The sequence below is a fragment of the Felis catus genome, chromosome F2 (genome assembly GCF_018350175.1).
Source record: "Felis catus isolate Fca126 chromosome F2, F.catus_Fca126_mat1.0, whole genome shotgun sequence".
In the NCBI taxonomy this organism is placed as follows: Eukaryota; Metazoa; Chordata; class Mammalia; order Carnivora; family Felidae; genus Felis; species Felis catus.
Genome location: NC_058385.1, coordinates 36854635 through 36869174, shown reverse-complemented (window position 1 = coordinate 36869174; position 14540 = coordinate 36854635). Strand labels below are relative to the sequence as shown.

Here is a 14540-nt window from a genome sequence, read left to right as displayed (position 1 = left end):
TCAAATCCCAGCTTTGCCACTCATTAGCTACATGGCCTTGCAAAAGTTGTCTAAATTCTCCAAACTTGGATTTTCTTATGTATAGAATAATACCACCTGCCTCAACAGGTGGATGTATGAATCAGAGGAATTACATTAAATAATACATGAAAATCACTCCTGTGTAATAATGAATTTGGCCTTTATTCCTGTTTTCAGAGAGGTAGGCTCTAAACTGGAATTTTTCTAGTACTAGGAGTATTTCTTATTCCTGGTAGACCATGATAAGTTATGCTAACAAAATTGGTGGGGCCTTAGATATTTAAACCTAATGAGATTACTCAGGATGGGCTGGTCATACCAGATAGACTAACCCCATGATCAAAGGGTTGATGCTTTGAGCCATGTGATATTAGCCTGACCACCCCAAGGAGGACACAGAAGCTGGAGACTGAATTCAACCTCATGGCCAACCATTCCATGAGTCATGCCAACACAATGAAACCCCAACAAAGACTCTGGATTCTGGGTTTGGGTGAGCTTCTCTGTTTTTTCTATTGTACGGTATAGTGCTTTTGGTGTTATCATACAATGATGTGCCTGGAGGGTGATGTGTCCTGACTCTAAGGAGAGAAGACAATGGAAGCTTTGCATTTAGGATTCAGACTTCTCCCTATGCTTCTCTCCCTTTGGCTGATTCTGGTTTTTATCCTTTCACTGCAGTGAAACTGTAATTTTAAACATAGTGCTCTCCTCAGTTCAATGAGTTATTCTAGCAGATTAGTGAACCTGAGAGTGTAGTGGAAACACCTGAATTTGTAACCATCTGGTCAGACCTCTGAGGACCTCTGTTGCCATCTGGGGAGCTCTGAACTTGTGTTAGTGTCTGAAGCAAAGGTAGTATTGTGTAAAACTGTCCCCTCAACCTATAAAGTTAGGCCTAACTCTGCGTAGTTGGTATCAGAATTTATCATAATTACGTAGCATAGCGTTCAGCAAATAATAGGTGTTAATTAATACTCATCATTTGTAGTCAGAAATGTGATTCTTATATTCTTTTTTTTTTAATTTTAAAGTTTATTTATTTATTTTGAGAGAGACAGAGAGAGAGGGGAGCAGGGAAGGGGTAGAGAGAGAAGAGAGAGAGAGAATCCCAAGGAGACTGCGTGATGTCAGCGCAGAGCCTGATGCAGGGCTCGATCCCACGAGCCTTGAGATCATAACCTCAAGAGTTGGACGCTTCACCAACTGAGCCATCCGGGTACCCCTGATTCTTATATTTTTAATATAAGGATAGATGCTCCATCACTGCCAGATATAGGGCATTTAAGTTCATCAATACATAAAGTTAGTGAATAATTAATGAATTTGTTGAAGATAATTTCCTCACCATCAAAATGTATAATCACTGAGTATTTTTACTTCTGTTCTCTTAGGTGGTTTGGCTGACTGAAGTTTGAAAACTAATGTTTCATTATGTGGTAGCATATTGGTAACAAGAGCAATTCTCCTTGGATTACCTTCTTATAATCTATATTTTAAGAGTCTCTATTTAAATTCACTCTAAGTTCTCACCATTCACTGAGAGCCTTCTCTGTATTAAGCATAGAGCTTAGTCAGAAATACAAAGTCAAATAAGATAAGATCTCTTTACTCCAATGCTCATTATCTAGTGGGAGAGGCAGTCATATTAACAACTCTAATAAGGTAGACTGTAATAAGTGTTTTAACACCGTCACAAGCACAATGCTATGGGAGTATTGGGGAAGAAAATATTAATGTCAGATATTAAACTCTATTATCATAGGCTTATATTCTTGACATAAAGCGAATGTTACGTGTGAAATTCCTCTGTAAAATGCTATTGAGAGTTTCTATCTTTGACAATTGTGCCAAGCACATGGCACATATCATGGATTCTCAATCTGTTGTTCTCAGATAGCCTGTGGTCCTAAAAAATCTTTTCCTCTGATTTATTTTCTGTTCCTTTGAAAAATCATTGTAGAAATATCTTTATTTATTGCAAATGATATTTTACAAGTATTATTTTACTCTGAAGAATCATATAAGAATCATGCAATGGATACTAGTTGTCATTTCATGATTTGAGTCTGAAATAGTTCTTTATTGATGAAAGGTAAACATATTTGACCTTGCCATTATAATTAGGGAATCTGTCTTTGTTTACAACAGACTGGTTTAACATGGAATATGTCAAACTTGGAGGGGAAGTGTGACCCAAACCTGACGTGCTTCCAGTATGGCCATGTTCTTGGAAATGTTCTTGCAAATAGGAAAAGGAAGCAGCAAAGCTAGAAAAATGAGTTAAGTTGGCCATCCTGAAAATACACTTGACGATGCTAATCAATTTCATGAAACTACTGGCAATTCACTGCATCCAAGCATCAGACTTAGAATGTGATACATCAGGCCTTCTATAGTTTGACACCACCCTACATCTCCAGCCTCATATTTCAGAAACTCCTTGGTTTCTCTACTCTGTAGTTCTGGTTTTTCCAGAAGGGAAGAGATGTTTTCAAGAGTTTTATCTCTGCCTATGCTATCTGCAGTCTCTGTCTAGATTGCCCTTTGAATATTAGTCTGCCTGATGAACACCTATCCATGTTACAAGACATAGATGATGCTGAGTTCATTTATGAAATCTTTCTGGTCACATTTTAGAATGAATTCTGTAGTTAACAGTTTATAAAATGGCTCCCAGACATGGTACCCACGTCTAAGTATTCACACTCTTCTGTAATCCCCATCCCTTGAAGCTGGAGTAATGACTTACTTCCAATGAATAGAATATAGCAAAAGTATTGGGGTAGTATTTCTGAGATTAAGCTATATGAGACTGTGACTCCCCTATACTTCTGATTTTACCCCTAGCAGTTTCTCCACTAGACCTACCACAAAAGAAAGCCTGGTTCACATATGCTATACTATATCAGTTTCTTCAGACTTTGCTTGCACTAAGCCATTACTAGAATGGGAAAAGCTTTTCAGTTTCTTTTGTTCTCAAATTATGCTTTGTTGCATTCCAAAGCTATTGCTTATTTTATGGTTCTCCGGTTCTCAGATCATTCAGACATCCTTGTGTTTATCCTTGAGTTCCTCGTACAAGACTAATATGCTAGACTTATGGCTTTTGATGGCTTGTCTCCATCTACTTGTATTTCAACAAGGGATATCTTGTCACTAGGTTTTCTTGTAACTATCTCATCCAAAGGTTTTTGATATTGCTATCTATTTGCTTTGGAGTCCCAGCAGGTCCAAAAATTATGAAGTTTTCATTGCTACCAGCAATCAAGAATTCTCTACTGTTTTTATATTTTGATATAAGCATCTAAACTTTATTCTAGGGGACCAAATTCTTCTTTGTTCTGAGTCTATGTGCTTCTGAAGGTGTCGCCTCAATCCCCTTTCTCCAGAGCTAGGTATATATGTCAAACCTGGCCAATTAAAAAAAAATCACATAATAATGATTTATTCAAGAAAAATAAGTGATCCAAAAGGACTAGGACTTTTGTTTGAACTATTGAAAAACAGATGCATTCTATTTTTGACAAAATTTTAACTGGTTGACAAGCACATGAGACCCACAAATGATGCCAACTCAGAGTAGTGCAAAACCAAGAGACAAAGAGAGACCAACTTCTGGCAAAGTTATTGGGAAATCCAGTGTCCCCTCTAGTTATCATCAGTTAAGTTGGTGGAGCCTAGGGGATGCTCCCAAGTGATGCTTCTAGTTTCCAGGAGAAACTTCCAGCTCCCAGGAGATGCTTCCGGTTTCCAGATATTCTGTAGATGGCTCAAAAACAATAGGGGTTAATGGAAGGATCCCTGATGCTGTTATCACCCAGCTATCGTACCTTGGGCAAATGACTTGATCTCTTTGTGTTTTACCTAATGGTAGTAATAGTTCATACTTACTGGGTCATATTGTGATCCAGCCTCGGGGTTACTTTTACTTTCGTGGGCTCACTTAATCATGCCAAAAACCCTATAAAGTTGCTTTTCCTATTTATTCATTTTATTTCAGATGGGGAAAGAGAGGCTTATAGAAATAAGATGTGATGTGTTCAACACACAGCTCCTGAGGAAAAGTCAGACTCAGAATCTAAATCTCCTTGACCTCCAAGTCTGTGCTCCTAACCATGTTGTCATGTGACTTTATCTTCATCTATAGAAAGGTGGGTATCAAAGTCCTGCACAACCCAGTTAACTGTACTCTTGTGAAGCTCGGTGAGATAATAAATAATCAACACAGTGTTTCAAACCTAGGACATCCATCCCAACACACAAGACTGCAGTTTATTGAGGTTAGCCCTCAAAGTACTGACCATGGATTTCCACACTACCATTCTTCCACTTGTCCTAGGGACCCCTCTTTGGGTTTATGGGTGTTCTGGGATATGGGTTTGGAGATGTTCTAAGTATCTTATAAAGTTATCCTTCCTGATGGTCAGTTTTTGATAAATCTGTCTACACTTCAATAGTACCTTTACTGTGGTCCTTAGCTGAGTCCATTCACTGTTTTTCTTTGAGCCAAGGCATTTCTTTCTCCTCAGGTTCCCAGAGTCCCATCTGATCATCAAAGTAACCTGTTCCTCCTCTCTAATTCCTTCACTAGACTCTCTATTTTATCACATGAATCCTCCTCCTGACCAACACCCCCTATTTTCAATTGCTTTCATAAAGACTTTGATGGTCCATTAAACTCAGAGTTAGAATTAGTATCAAACAAAAAAACTAGTCTCGTTTCTTTGAAGTCAAGGAAATCTCAAACTTCAAACACTCTTAGGAAGTGTGGAGAAGTAAGTGCATGGAAGAAAAGAAAGATGAGCAAAACAGTTGTTTCTATAATAAATCAGGTTGAATGCTCATATCCTGTCACATATGTGAAAGTGCTTGGAAAACTGAAAAATGATCCAGAAATGCAAAGGAATGTATAAACTGAATCCCCTCAAGACTGGGTGAATGTTACTCAAATACTCTGATTTAGTGATATTTTCTAAGATTCTTCATCAACATAAGTCACAGGAATTACATTATGTAAGCAACAGGCACACACACTTGTGATTAATTAGAAGAGCCCTTAATAATACTGTATAATTCTGCAGGTGAGCATATTGGTTAACAAATATGCAATGTAAAACAATACTCTGTGGTACATCAAAATTTATACACATTAAACCTTTATCAACTTATTTAGAAACTAACTCATATGATAATGGCCCAAATAGCATTAGACAGTTTCACTGCATTTTTTTTTGAATGAGAATAAAGTGCTACCTTTAAAAGAAAAAAGTTGAACTGAAAAGATATTGAAAACAAAATATCCATTTTTGCTGCAGATGTTAAAAATGGAATAATCAAATATAAAATGAAATAAATATTCATGAGTCATGATTCATCTCCCTCACTTGATAGGAAACTGATATGTCTCTATGGTAACAGTGAAACTGCCATCCGGGAATGAGCACTTCTGTGTGTGTGTGTGTGTGTGTGTGTGTGTGTGTGTGTGTGTTTTCATGAACATATAATTTCAGAAGCATGTGATTAGGAAGAAGGAAGAAGCTAAAATGAACTGTCACTAGGATCAGTTGAGGTAAAGGAAAACAATGGGACCAAAGAAAAATCTAAGTGGAGAGATGAAGAAACAATTGGGAAGTGATTAAAAAGAAGACAAACAAACAAAAAAAAAGCATTTAAACAAAAAGAAAAGAAGACTTCATCCAAGGACAGGAGTTAGAATTCTCCATTATGAAAAATGAGGGTTTTCTTTCAAGTCTCTGAAGTCAGCAGGAAGGTATAAGAACAGTGGTTGAATCGTTCAGGGTCACAGAACCAGCAGCAGATGTTCAACTCTGTCTCATGATACTAGAGAAGAATTTCACTGTTGCAGGGTTGCTGATTTGGGTTAGGAGAGGAGAAACAATGGGGTGAAACAATTGGATTTGGATAGGTTAGTAGGTTCCACCCAGAGATTCCAGCTAGTAGGGTAAAGACAAAGAGGTGTTTCTCATACTTCAGGTCTCTGAGTTAGTGTTGGGAAAATAGGGGTATGGCAGGCTTTGGAATCACTAGGCAATGCAGGAGCACTCCCCATGTCTTACAGGAGGGAACCCAGGAGAGGTGATGCAGCAGGGACTCTAACAACTGAGGGCAGATAATTGGAGCCCTTATGGAAGAGCAGGATTGGGTTCTTCTGTACTAATCTTCCAACATCTTCACATTTAAGGAACTGCCCACATCCTTTCACTGGAAGAATCCTCTACTGGAGGGATGAGGAACTTGAGAAGATCCATCCAAATTTTCCAGGGACTCAAGTCTCTGCTGATATTTTTGTTATTACCGATACTCCTAGTCCTAAAAGAATCAGGCAGGAGACCATGTTGTAGAGATGTTGATTCCAAAGTTGGTGTCCTGTTTTCTTTCCCTTACATCACAAGCAAAGTGAAGAACATTGTCCTAAGGTGTGTTGGTGTCTCAAGATCTGAATAGTTTTGCCTATTTCTTCCTTCATAAAAAAATAAATAAGTAAAACATTACCTTGGGGCACCTGGGTGGCTCATTTGGTTAAGCATCTGACTCTTGGTTTCAGCTCAGGACATGATCTCATGGTAGTGAGATTGAGTCCTTCCAGGCTCGCAGTGGGCATGGAGCCTGCTTGGGATTCTCTCTCCCCTTCTCTCTCAGCCCTCCCCTGCTCATACTCATGTGCTTGGTCTCTCTCTCTCAAAAATAAGCAAATAAATAAATAAAAATAAGACAAAACATTACCAGAGGAAGGATTCTTTAATGATTTGGTAGTCTCTTATTAGGCAAATTTAAATTTTTATTGAATTATTACCTCTATGTTACTTCAAAATGAAATAATGCTGGAAAGTTTATAAGAAATTACTATTTGGAAATGTATGTTTTCACTTCATCCTCCTTTTTCACTTCAGCACTATCATATTCTATTGTTCTTGGTCCCTCCATTCCAGAGTCCCTAAGGATCAGTTTCTCAGAGACTAAACATCTGGTTTTCTGGAAAAGTTACAAAGAGCCATGAACTTGGCTGTGCAGGACGAGGTTGAGGGAATAGGAAGAAGGATGTCTGATTATTCCATGTACAGATTTTTTTCAACTAATTTCCAGCTCCATCCCTCACTATGGCCAGTCAATATGCCTAGTGTCTCAAGTTCCAAATCTCCAGTAATCTGTAGGGGAAAACCTGCTTTTTAGTATTGGCTCCAGCTGTAAAGGCCTAGGTTTCAATTTCCTTTTACCCACTAGGTTAGCTACCCCACTATTTCCTTTCTGCATGTTAACACTTGTTGACATTTTTTCACTTTCATTCCCGCTCATTTTCTCTTTGTCGTTAGGATTTATACTTTTTTTTTTCAAAAAACAGTATTTATATTTTAATATTATTTCCATTGAGAGCAGAGATAAACACAATTTTCCATGTTTGAGTAGAAGTCTTAAACTGATGAGCTACCTACTATAATGTGTAGAAATATTTAGGAAACTATTTGCTGGATTTCTTGTCTCTAAGTCCCTCTGCATTACGTAGCAGGCAGTGTGCATGTCTCATTTTTCCATTACAGTCATTCCTTAGTACCTAGACTTTGTGGCTAATCTTTTCCCTCACCTGGAGAGATAGGAAGAAGGACGTCAGAAAGCTTGAGTGAGGTCTTTCTCTTGAGCTCTAGAGCCAGGTATATCCAACTGCCTTCCAGTCCTCTCCACTTGGAATTCCCAGAGACAACTCAAAACTAAAATATTCCAGCTTGACTTAGCCCCATCCTATCCAGCACCCAACCTCTTCTCTTGCTTTATTGGCTACCTCAGCAAATGGTATCACTCTCTACCCACTTTTCAAAGACAGGTACCTAGAACTCATCCTCATATCCTTACTGTTTCACTCCCCTCCTCAGCATGCAAATGATTGCTAACTTCTTCTATCCATCTACTCCCCCAGTGTGGCTCACCTGTTTCCTCTGTGTTTTTTGACTCTACCTTTCCAGCCTCCTTCATGTCATACTTACATTCCAGCAACAGCTTTCTCCGAGCTAGTCGCTGTCTTTATGTGTTTCCCATTCCAGTTGGTTATCTACACTGAACTCAGAGTGCTTTCTAAAGCATAAGTTGGATTTTTTTAATCTCCTTATTTGAAACACTATAATGCCTCTCCACTGTGCTCAAAATAAAGTACAAATTTCATGTCATGATCTGGTCCCCTTTTATAAAATGCCTAGCCTTATCTTTTGACACTTTTCCTCATTTTACTATAGAGCCCTTCTTTTAGTTTCCTGAATGTGCCACACTCTCTTTCACTGCTGGGATTTTAACATGCATTTTTCTTTTCTTCCTGGGACAAAATTTTTTCCCCCTTTCCTGCATAATCCAGGGAGCAATTGTTGAGTTAGCTGTTACGTAACTCTTACGTAACCTTCAAGACTATTTAGAGGGCATTTACCCCTCAGATGACTCTCTGATATCCCTCCATGAAAAAGTAGTTATTCTTCCCATGTATTTCATTAACTTTCTGTTTATTTATTTCAGCATTTATCATTTTGTATCGAGTCTCTCCCACTAGACGGTAAATTATTTCAAGGCAGGGACTGTATCTTGTTTTCTATCATATCTCTGATACCACCATTTTTAGCATTGTAGTAGAGCCATATAAATGCTTATTAAATGGATTAATGAAATAACATAAGAACCTCGTTCAGTGGCATCCACTTTGTTACTGGTCTTGTTCTGATCATATATTCCAGTCCTGTTACCTGTCTGTCTTTCTCTCTTCCTCTCTCCCTCTCTCTAGTTCTAGTTCTAATTTACTCTCAGATTCAAGCTTCATTCTCTGGTCTGGGTTCTTATCAAACCTCAGGACCAGGATCTGTGTGCTTGCTGAGATTTTGATTATATATTCATTATTAAGCAGTATTTATTAAACATCTATAGTGAGTTAGGTATAGAGCTCATTCGAAGATACAGCAGAGAATAAGATTGGCTTAATCTCCACATTCACAGAACAAAGATTCTAACTGGAGAGTATTGGAGGCAGTATTGGAGGCAGTATTGGAGGCAGTTGGAGGCAGTATTGGAGTAACTTGCCTTTTAGTTTCACAGATCCATAGGTGTAGAGAAATAGTGTCTCAGAAGCTGCACTTCATGAATTATACCTAGGATTGTCATCCTCACTTGGACCTGATTTAGATGAGGAGATGTTGGCCTTTGAACTGACATTATGTTAGGATGCCATGATAGGATGCTATAATAGGAACCTTGGTAGGGAGATGAATGTATTTTGCATGTGGAATGGATATAAATCATTGGGGACCAAAGGACAGAATATGGAAGACAGACTTTAAGATGGCACCCATTATTCCCACCTCCTGGTGTTCACATCCTTTTATAATTACCTCCACTTGAGTGTAAGTAGGACCTGTGACTTGCTTCTAGCCAATGGAATATGAAAAGGTGATAGGATGGTACTCCTGTGATCATGTTATGAAAAACTCCATCTTGCTAGCAGACTTATTTTAGAGACTTCCTCCCTTGCTGAATTTGAAGATGGAAGGGGCCATGTTAGGAGGCTCACATGGCAAGGAATCGTCTATAGGTGACAGCAAGAAGTTGCGACTCATTCAGTCTTACAGTCACAAGGAAATGAATTCTGCCAACAGCCTAAGTGAACTTGGAAGTGAAACTGAATCAAGCCTCCAGATGTAGTCCCAGTCCCGGCTGACGTGCTTAATTGCAGCCTAGCAGAGGATGGAGCTAAGCCTGCCTGGACTACTAAGTCACAGAAACTGTGAGATAACAACCGTGTGTTGTTTGCAGTTGCTAAGTTTGTTCTGCAGCAACAGAAAACTAACACGGGGAGAAAGATAACAAGCAAGTAAACATAAAGAGTGTAAATTGGGTTAACACATGAAGGAAACAAATAAGGTGATATTATAGAAAATTTAGACTGTGGCTACTTTAAATGGAACATGGCTACTTTAAATGGAACAATCAGGAAAGGTGTCTCTTGAGGAGATGTTATGTTGACAGAGGGGAGCTAGAAATCTTGGGATGGAATAGAGGATGACATGTCAGCAGAGAGAATTTTTGATGCAAATGCTCTGAAATAGGAAACAATTTGACACATTGGAGGAATCAGAGGCCACTGTATAAGAAAGAAGGAGAGTGGTAGCCCCAGTGTGTAGATTTTTGGACCAAGTACTAAGGAATTCAGGCTTCATTTGTAGTGCACTGGGAAGTCTGTGAAGGACTGTTAGCAGGAGAGTGACAAGATTTACCCTCTATCTACCCTGTGAAGAATGGATTAAATTGGGGGCCTTAGGATAGGGCAAAGATGAAAGTGATATAGTCATTTAGGAAGCTATTGTCGATGAGGATTGATCATGACTTGGATGGAGGGGGTAGAAGAAGAGATACATATGGCTCAGGGGTCAAGGTAAACACAGCCTCTTCATCACATATGTAAGGCCTTTCCTGGTCCGGCTCCCAATTACCTCTCCACCTTCCACTCTCTTCCCTTAGTGAACTTCTGTCCCTGCACACTGAATTTCTGCCAAGTTCTTGATGTCATCTATCTCTGAAGTCTACAAGGCCTGACTGAAGCTCTCTGTTTTTACAGTGCCCTTCATTTCATACTTTCCCTCTGGGCAGCTCTCAGGCCCTTGGGTATCTACTATGTCTATCTGTCCATCCTGATGCTTCTTAAAGCTCAAGCTGAAATAACAATGAAGGAAAAATATTAAAAGAAGCAAGGAAAACTAAAAAACATCTTGTAAAACATTATTCCAGTAAAATTAACGTTCAAGTCGGTTTTTTTTTGATTTGTCAATTTCTCTGTTATTTTGACCCCTTCTCCAGTTGTGGTGAATTCTGAATATTCCTATTTATCATGTTTAGGAAGAAGCAAGAGAAAGTGGAACAGCCTGTGTACCAAAACAAAGAGGGGAAAAGCCCTGTAATTGATCACATTTACATTCCTAGAAAGAACACATTTGCAATTTAACCTGCCCTCTGGAACATGAAAAAGGAAAAGAATAAACAACTCACTGATGTACATCTACAAAGGCTATTTTGTTTCTCATTTTGTTCAGTATATTTCAGGGCTTCTGAGGGATGGATATAAACTAACATGGGGTGAGTAACCGTATTTAACCAGATAACAATTTTTATCTGAATTAGACATTAATGTGGCCCCGTTTAAAGAAAAACAGTGCATTTCTATCCATATTTTTAATCCACTTGATTTTATTTGAAATAATACAAGAAATTTTTCTAAATTTTTTTTTTAAGTATTGAATTTCACAGATGGTTGTACCCAGTCATTGTGAGGCAGTTATTATGTTGTGGTGATCTGGAAATGTGTTCACTTGTCAGAATGTTCCAGACTCTTAATCATGGTACTTAAAGCCCTCCCCCTTGGGTCCAACCTAACTCTCCAGCCCCTTGGGCCTCTATTCCCATTCTTGCCTAATCCCTGGAATCTTGCAACACCAGACCACTGATTATTTATTCCCTCTTATGCACCATCCCTTTTCATGCTTATAATTTACCTAATCTTATTTAAAATGCAAATTATAATTTAGTGGATCTGGAGAAAAGCCAGAGACTCTACGCTGCTAACAACATCTCTGGTAATGCTGATGCTGCTGGTTTGTGTGAGATTTTCCAGGAGCAAGGATTAGGTAGTCTAACAATTTTATTTCTGATCATGCCGTCCAACCTTGCAGATTCCTTCTACATGGACACTCTAGCCATGAGACAACTCCAACTCATTCTCCTATCTTCAGGCCAAATCTTACCTCCTTATCCTTACGTGAAACCTTTTTCCTGCTAAGAGAGCGAATTAATACCTTCCTACTCCAGTGGCTTTCCCTTACACTTAGGATAACATTTAAAGTCCATACTAGGCTTACAAGGGCTATGTCTCCAATCCCTTTTCCTCATACTTTCCTCTTGCTTACTCCCACACTGCTCTTGTTCTACCTGCAACCGGCCAAACATGCACTCGTTTTAGGGGAATTTTTCTTTTAATTGCTCTTCCCATCACATGTCCTCATGGCTTGGTCTCTCATTTTAGTCAAGGCTTTGGTCAAACATCCCTTCCTCAAACAGGCCACTGCATTGAGTTGACCCTTACGCATAGCTGCCTGGATGAGATTGAAATGGAGGCTGAAATGTTGCCTCTGTTTGGTTTCATAGGCAAGATTAATCTGATAGCAGAGGACAGAAGAGGTAGACAGACAAATCAGAAAACTCTTGCAGTTGAACCAAATGTGAGAAAAGGAGGACTAGGGTAATTGCTATGGAAACAGGGAGCCATGCTGGTGCCCAGGAAGGGCTGCAAATGCCTGGAGAAAAATGCCCAAATGTGCCCTATAATGCAACCGTCCAGCTTTCAGATTGGTCTTCCTTGACCACTCAGTTTAAAATAGCAACCTGCTGACTATTTCTATCCCCTCACTCTGCTTTAGTTTTCTTCCAAAAACAATGGCTCAGATATTTTATTATATATCTTATTGATTTGTTTTTGTTGTTTGTCTTTGCAACTTTGAATGTCAGCTCAATGAAAGAAGAGGCTTTTTCTCTTTTGTTATTGCAATATGTCCAGTGCCTCGAACAGTGTATGGTATAAAAATAAACATTATATAAATATTAACTGAATAAATTGATGAATGAATACTCAGAGCTTCCTTAAAACAGAATAGGGACATAGATGACAGATATAGGCTCAAGTCTCAACTTTTCTACTTGCTAGCTATGTGAAATTAGGCAAGTTACTTCTCTTCTTTGGAAATGTTTCTTCATCTATCAATGGGAATAATAGTAATACATGACTCATTGGAGGGTGGGTGTAATGACATGGGATAATAAATGTAAAGTTCTTAATTTATTACCTGGCACTTCACATTTATCACACCCTATTGCAGTTGTTTACTTTTTTGTTTTTCCTCTTGGCTATGAGCTCCATGAGAGCTCTTATTACAGGGCTTATTAAGTACCTAGAAAAGGGGTGCCTGGGTGACCCAGTCTGTTAATCCTCTGACTCTTGGTTTCAGCTCAGGTCACAAACTCACACTTCGTGGGATTGAGCTCCACATCAGACTCTGCATTGACAGTACAGAGCCTGTTTGGAATTCTCTCTCTCTCCCTCTTTCTCTACCCCTCCCCTACTCTCTCCCTCTTTCTCTGCCTCTCACACACTCACTCTCTCTCTCTTTCAAAAATAAATACATTTTAAACTAAAAAGTATTTATGAAAACCTATTTTCAATAACTCATTCATAAACATTATTTTTGGGGCTACTGCTCTGTACCACGTACTCTGCTCTGACACTGGAGATACTCAACAAAGATGCAGACATGGGCTGTCATGTAGCTTCTGTGAAGTGAGGGAGACAGACATAAACAAAAACAAATAAGAAAACTTCTATAGTTTGTAATATTGTGAGAAAGAAACAGAGAACTGTCGGGGCGCCTGGGTGGCTCGGTTGGTTAAGCGTCCGACTTCGGCTCAGGTCATGATCTCACGGTCTGTGAGTTCGAGCCCCGTGTCAGGCTCTGTGCTGACAGCTCAGAGCCTGGAGCCTGTTTCAGATTCTGTGTCTCCCTCTCTCTCTGCCCCTCCCCTGTTCATGCTCTGTCTCTCTGTCTCAAAAATAAATAAACGTTAAAAAAAAAAAAAAGAAACAGAGAACTGTCATAGAATGACCTTAAAGGAAATATTTCTGTAACATTTTTGTGGGGTGAAGATTGTAAGTAATATTTGTATTTGTTTATTTTAAATACCCACTGATAACCCATTGTATTTTATTAGCAATATCCTCTTCTTTGTCAATCACATATATGATAGGTGTTGGGGTTACTTGCAATCATTCTGATAAATTTCTCAGGTATGTGGATCCTGGTCAGTAAAAGGTGAGATGATGTTTATAGACCTGTTGTTTCTAGCTCTACCCTTCCAGAGCAACCAATTCTCTGACTGCCCCAGAACTGTGGGAGAAGCATGTGATGTGTAATACAGAACTGTTTCTGGGCTATATAAGGGTCCTGAAAGTCAAGAGAAGGCACATTTGGTGGGTTTAACTAAGGAGAAGTTAATGAGCAGATCACTGTGGTGTAGATGGGGTTAAATGAATGATCAATTCTACTGAAGTATCGGGGACTGACCACAGAGGGAGCATTACTGCCTATAGGTAGGAAGGGGCAAGAGAGGAGTATGTGTTGCCGGAGCAAGGAGAGCTGGGGTCACTGGTAAGAACTACTCTATTGAATATTAGTAAAAAATGGGAAGGGCAAAGTCCCCAGGATGGAGAGAATTGTAAAACCTTTATATGGTATGGTTGTATCCCATATATAGAATGGGAGAATCCCAGGAGGTGAAGGGTGAACTTTCTGAGCACTCTGTTTGATCCTTTTCCTTTTTGGAGTGTTTCTCTCCTTTCTTCATTCTCATTCATCTCACCACTCCCTTTAGTCGTCCCTTTAGCTGTCAAAACACTCCTACATCTTTCTCTTCCATTCCTTCCCCATGTTCTT

The 14540-nt window shown here is 39.1% G+C and overlaps 1 protein-coding gene across 3 annotated transcripts in view; it reads left to right on the top strand.

The window, feature by feature from the left end:
- LOC111558514 (intraflagellar transport protein 74-like) overlaps window positions 1-14540 on the top strand; it is a 215732-nt gene that overhangs the window by 182114 nt on the left and 19078 nt on the right. For 2 of the 3 annotated variants that reach the window (XM_045049503.1, XM_045049506.1), the window contains one exon: window positions 4025-4175. The exons of the other annotated variant lie outside the window; for it this stretch is intronic. Coding sequence is in view for 1 of the 2 variants with exons in the window: in XM_045049506.1 (XP_044905441.1) it covers window position 4025 (1 nt within the window). In the remaining variant the exon portion in view is untranslated. The remainder of the gene's footprint in view (window positions 1-4024; window positions 4176-14540) is intronic. 3 annotated transcript variants of the gene reach the window in all.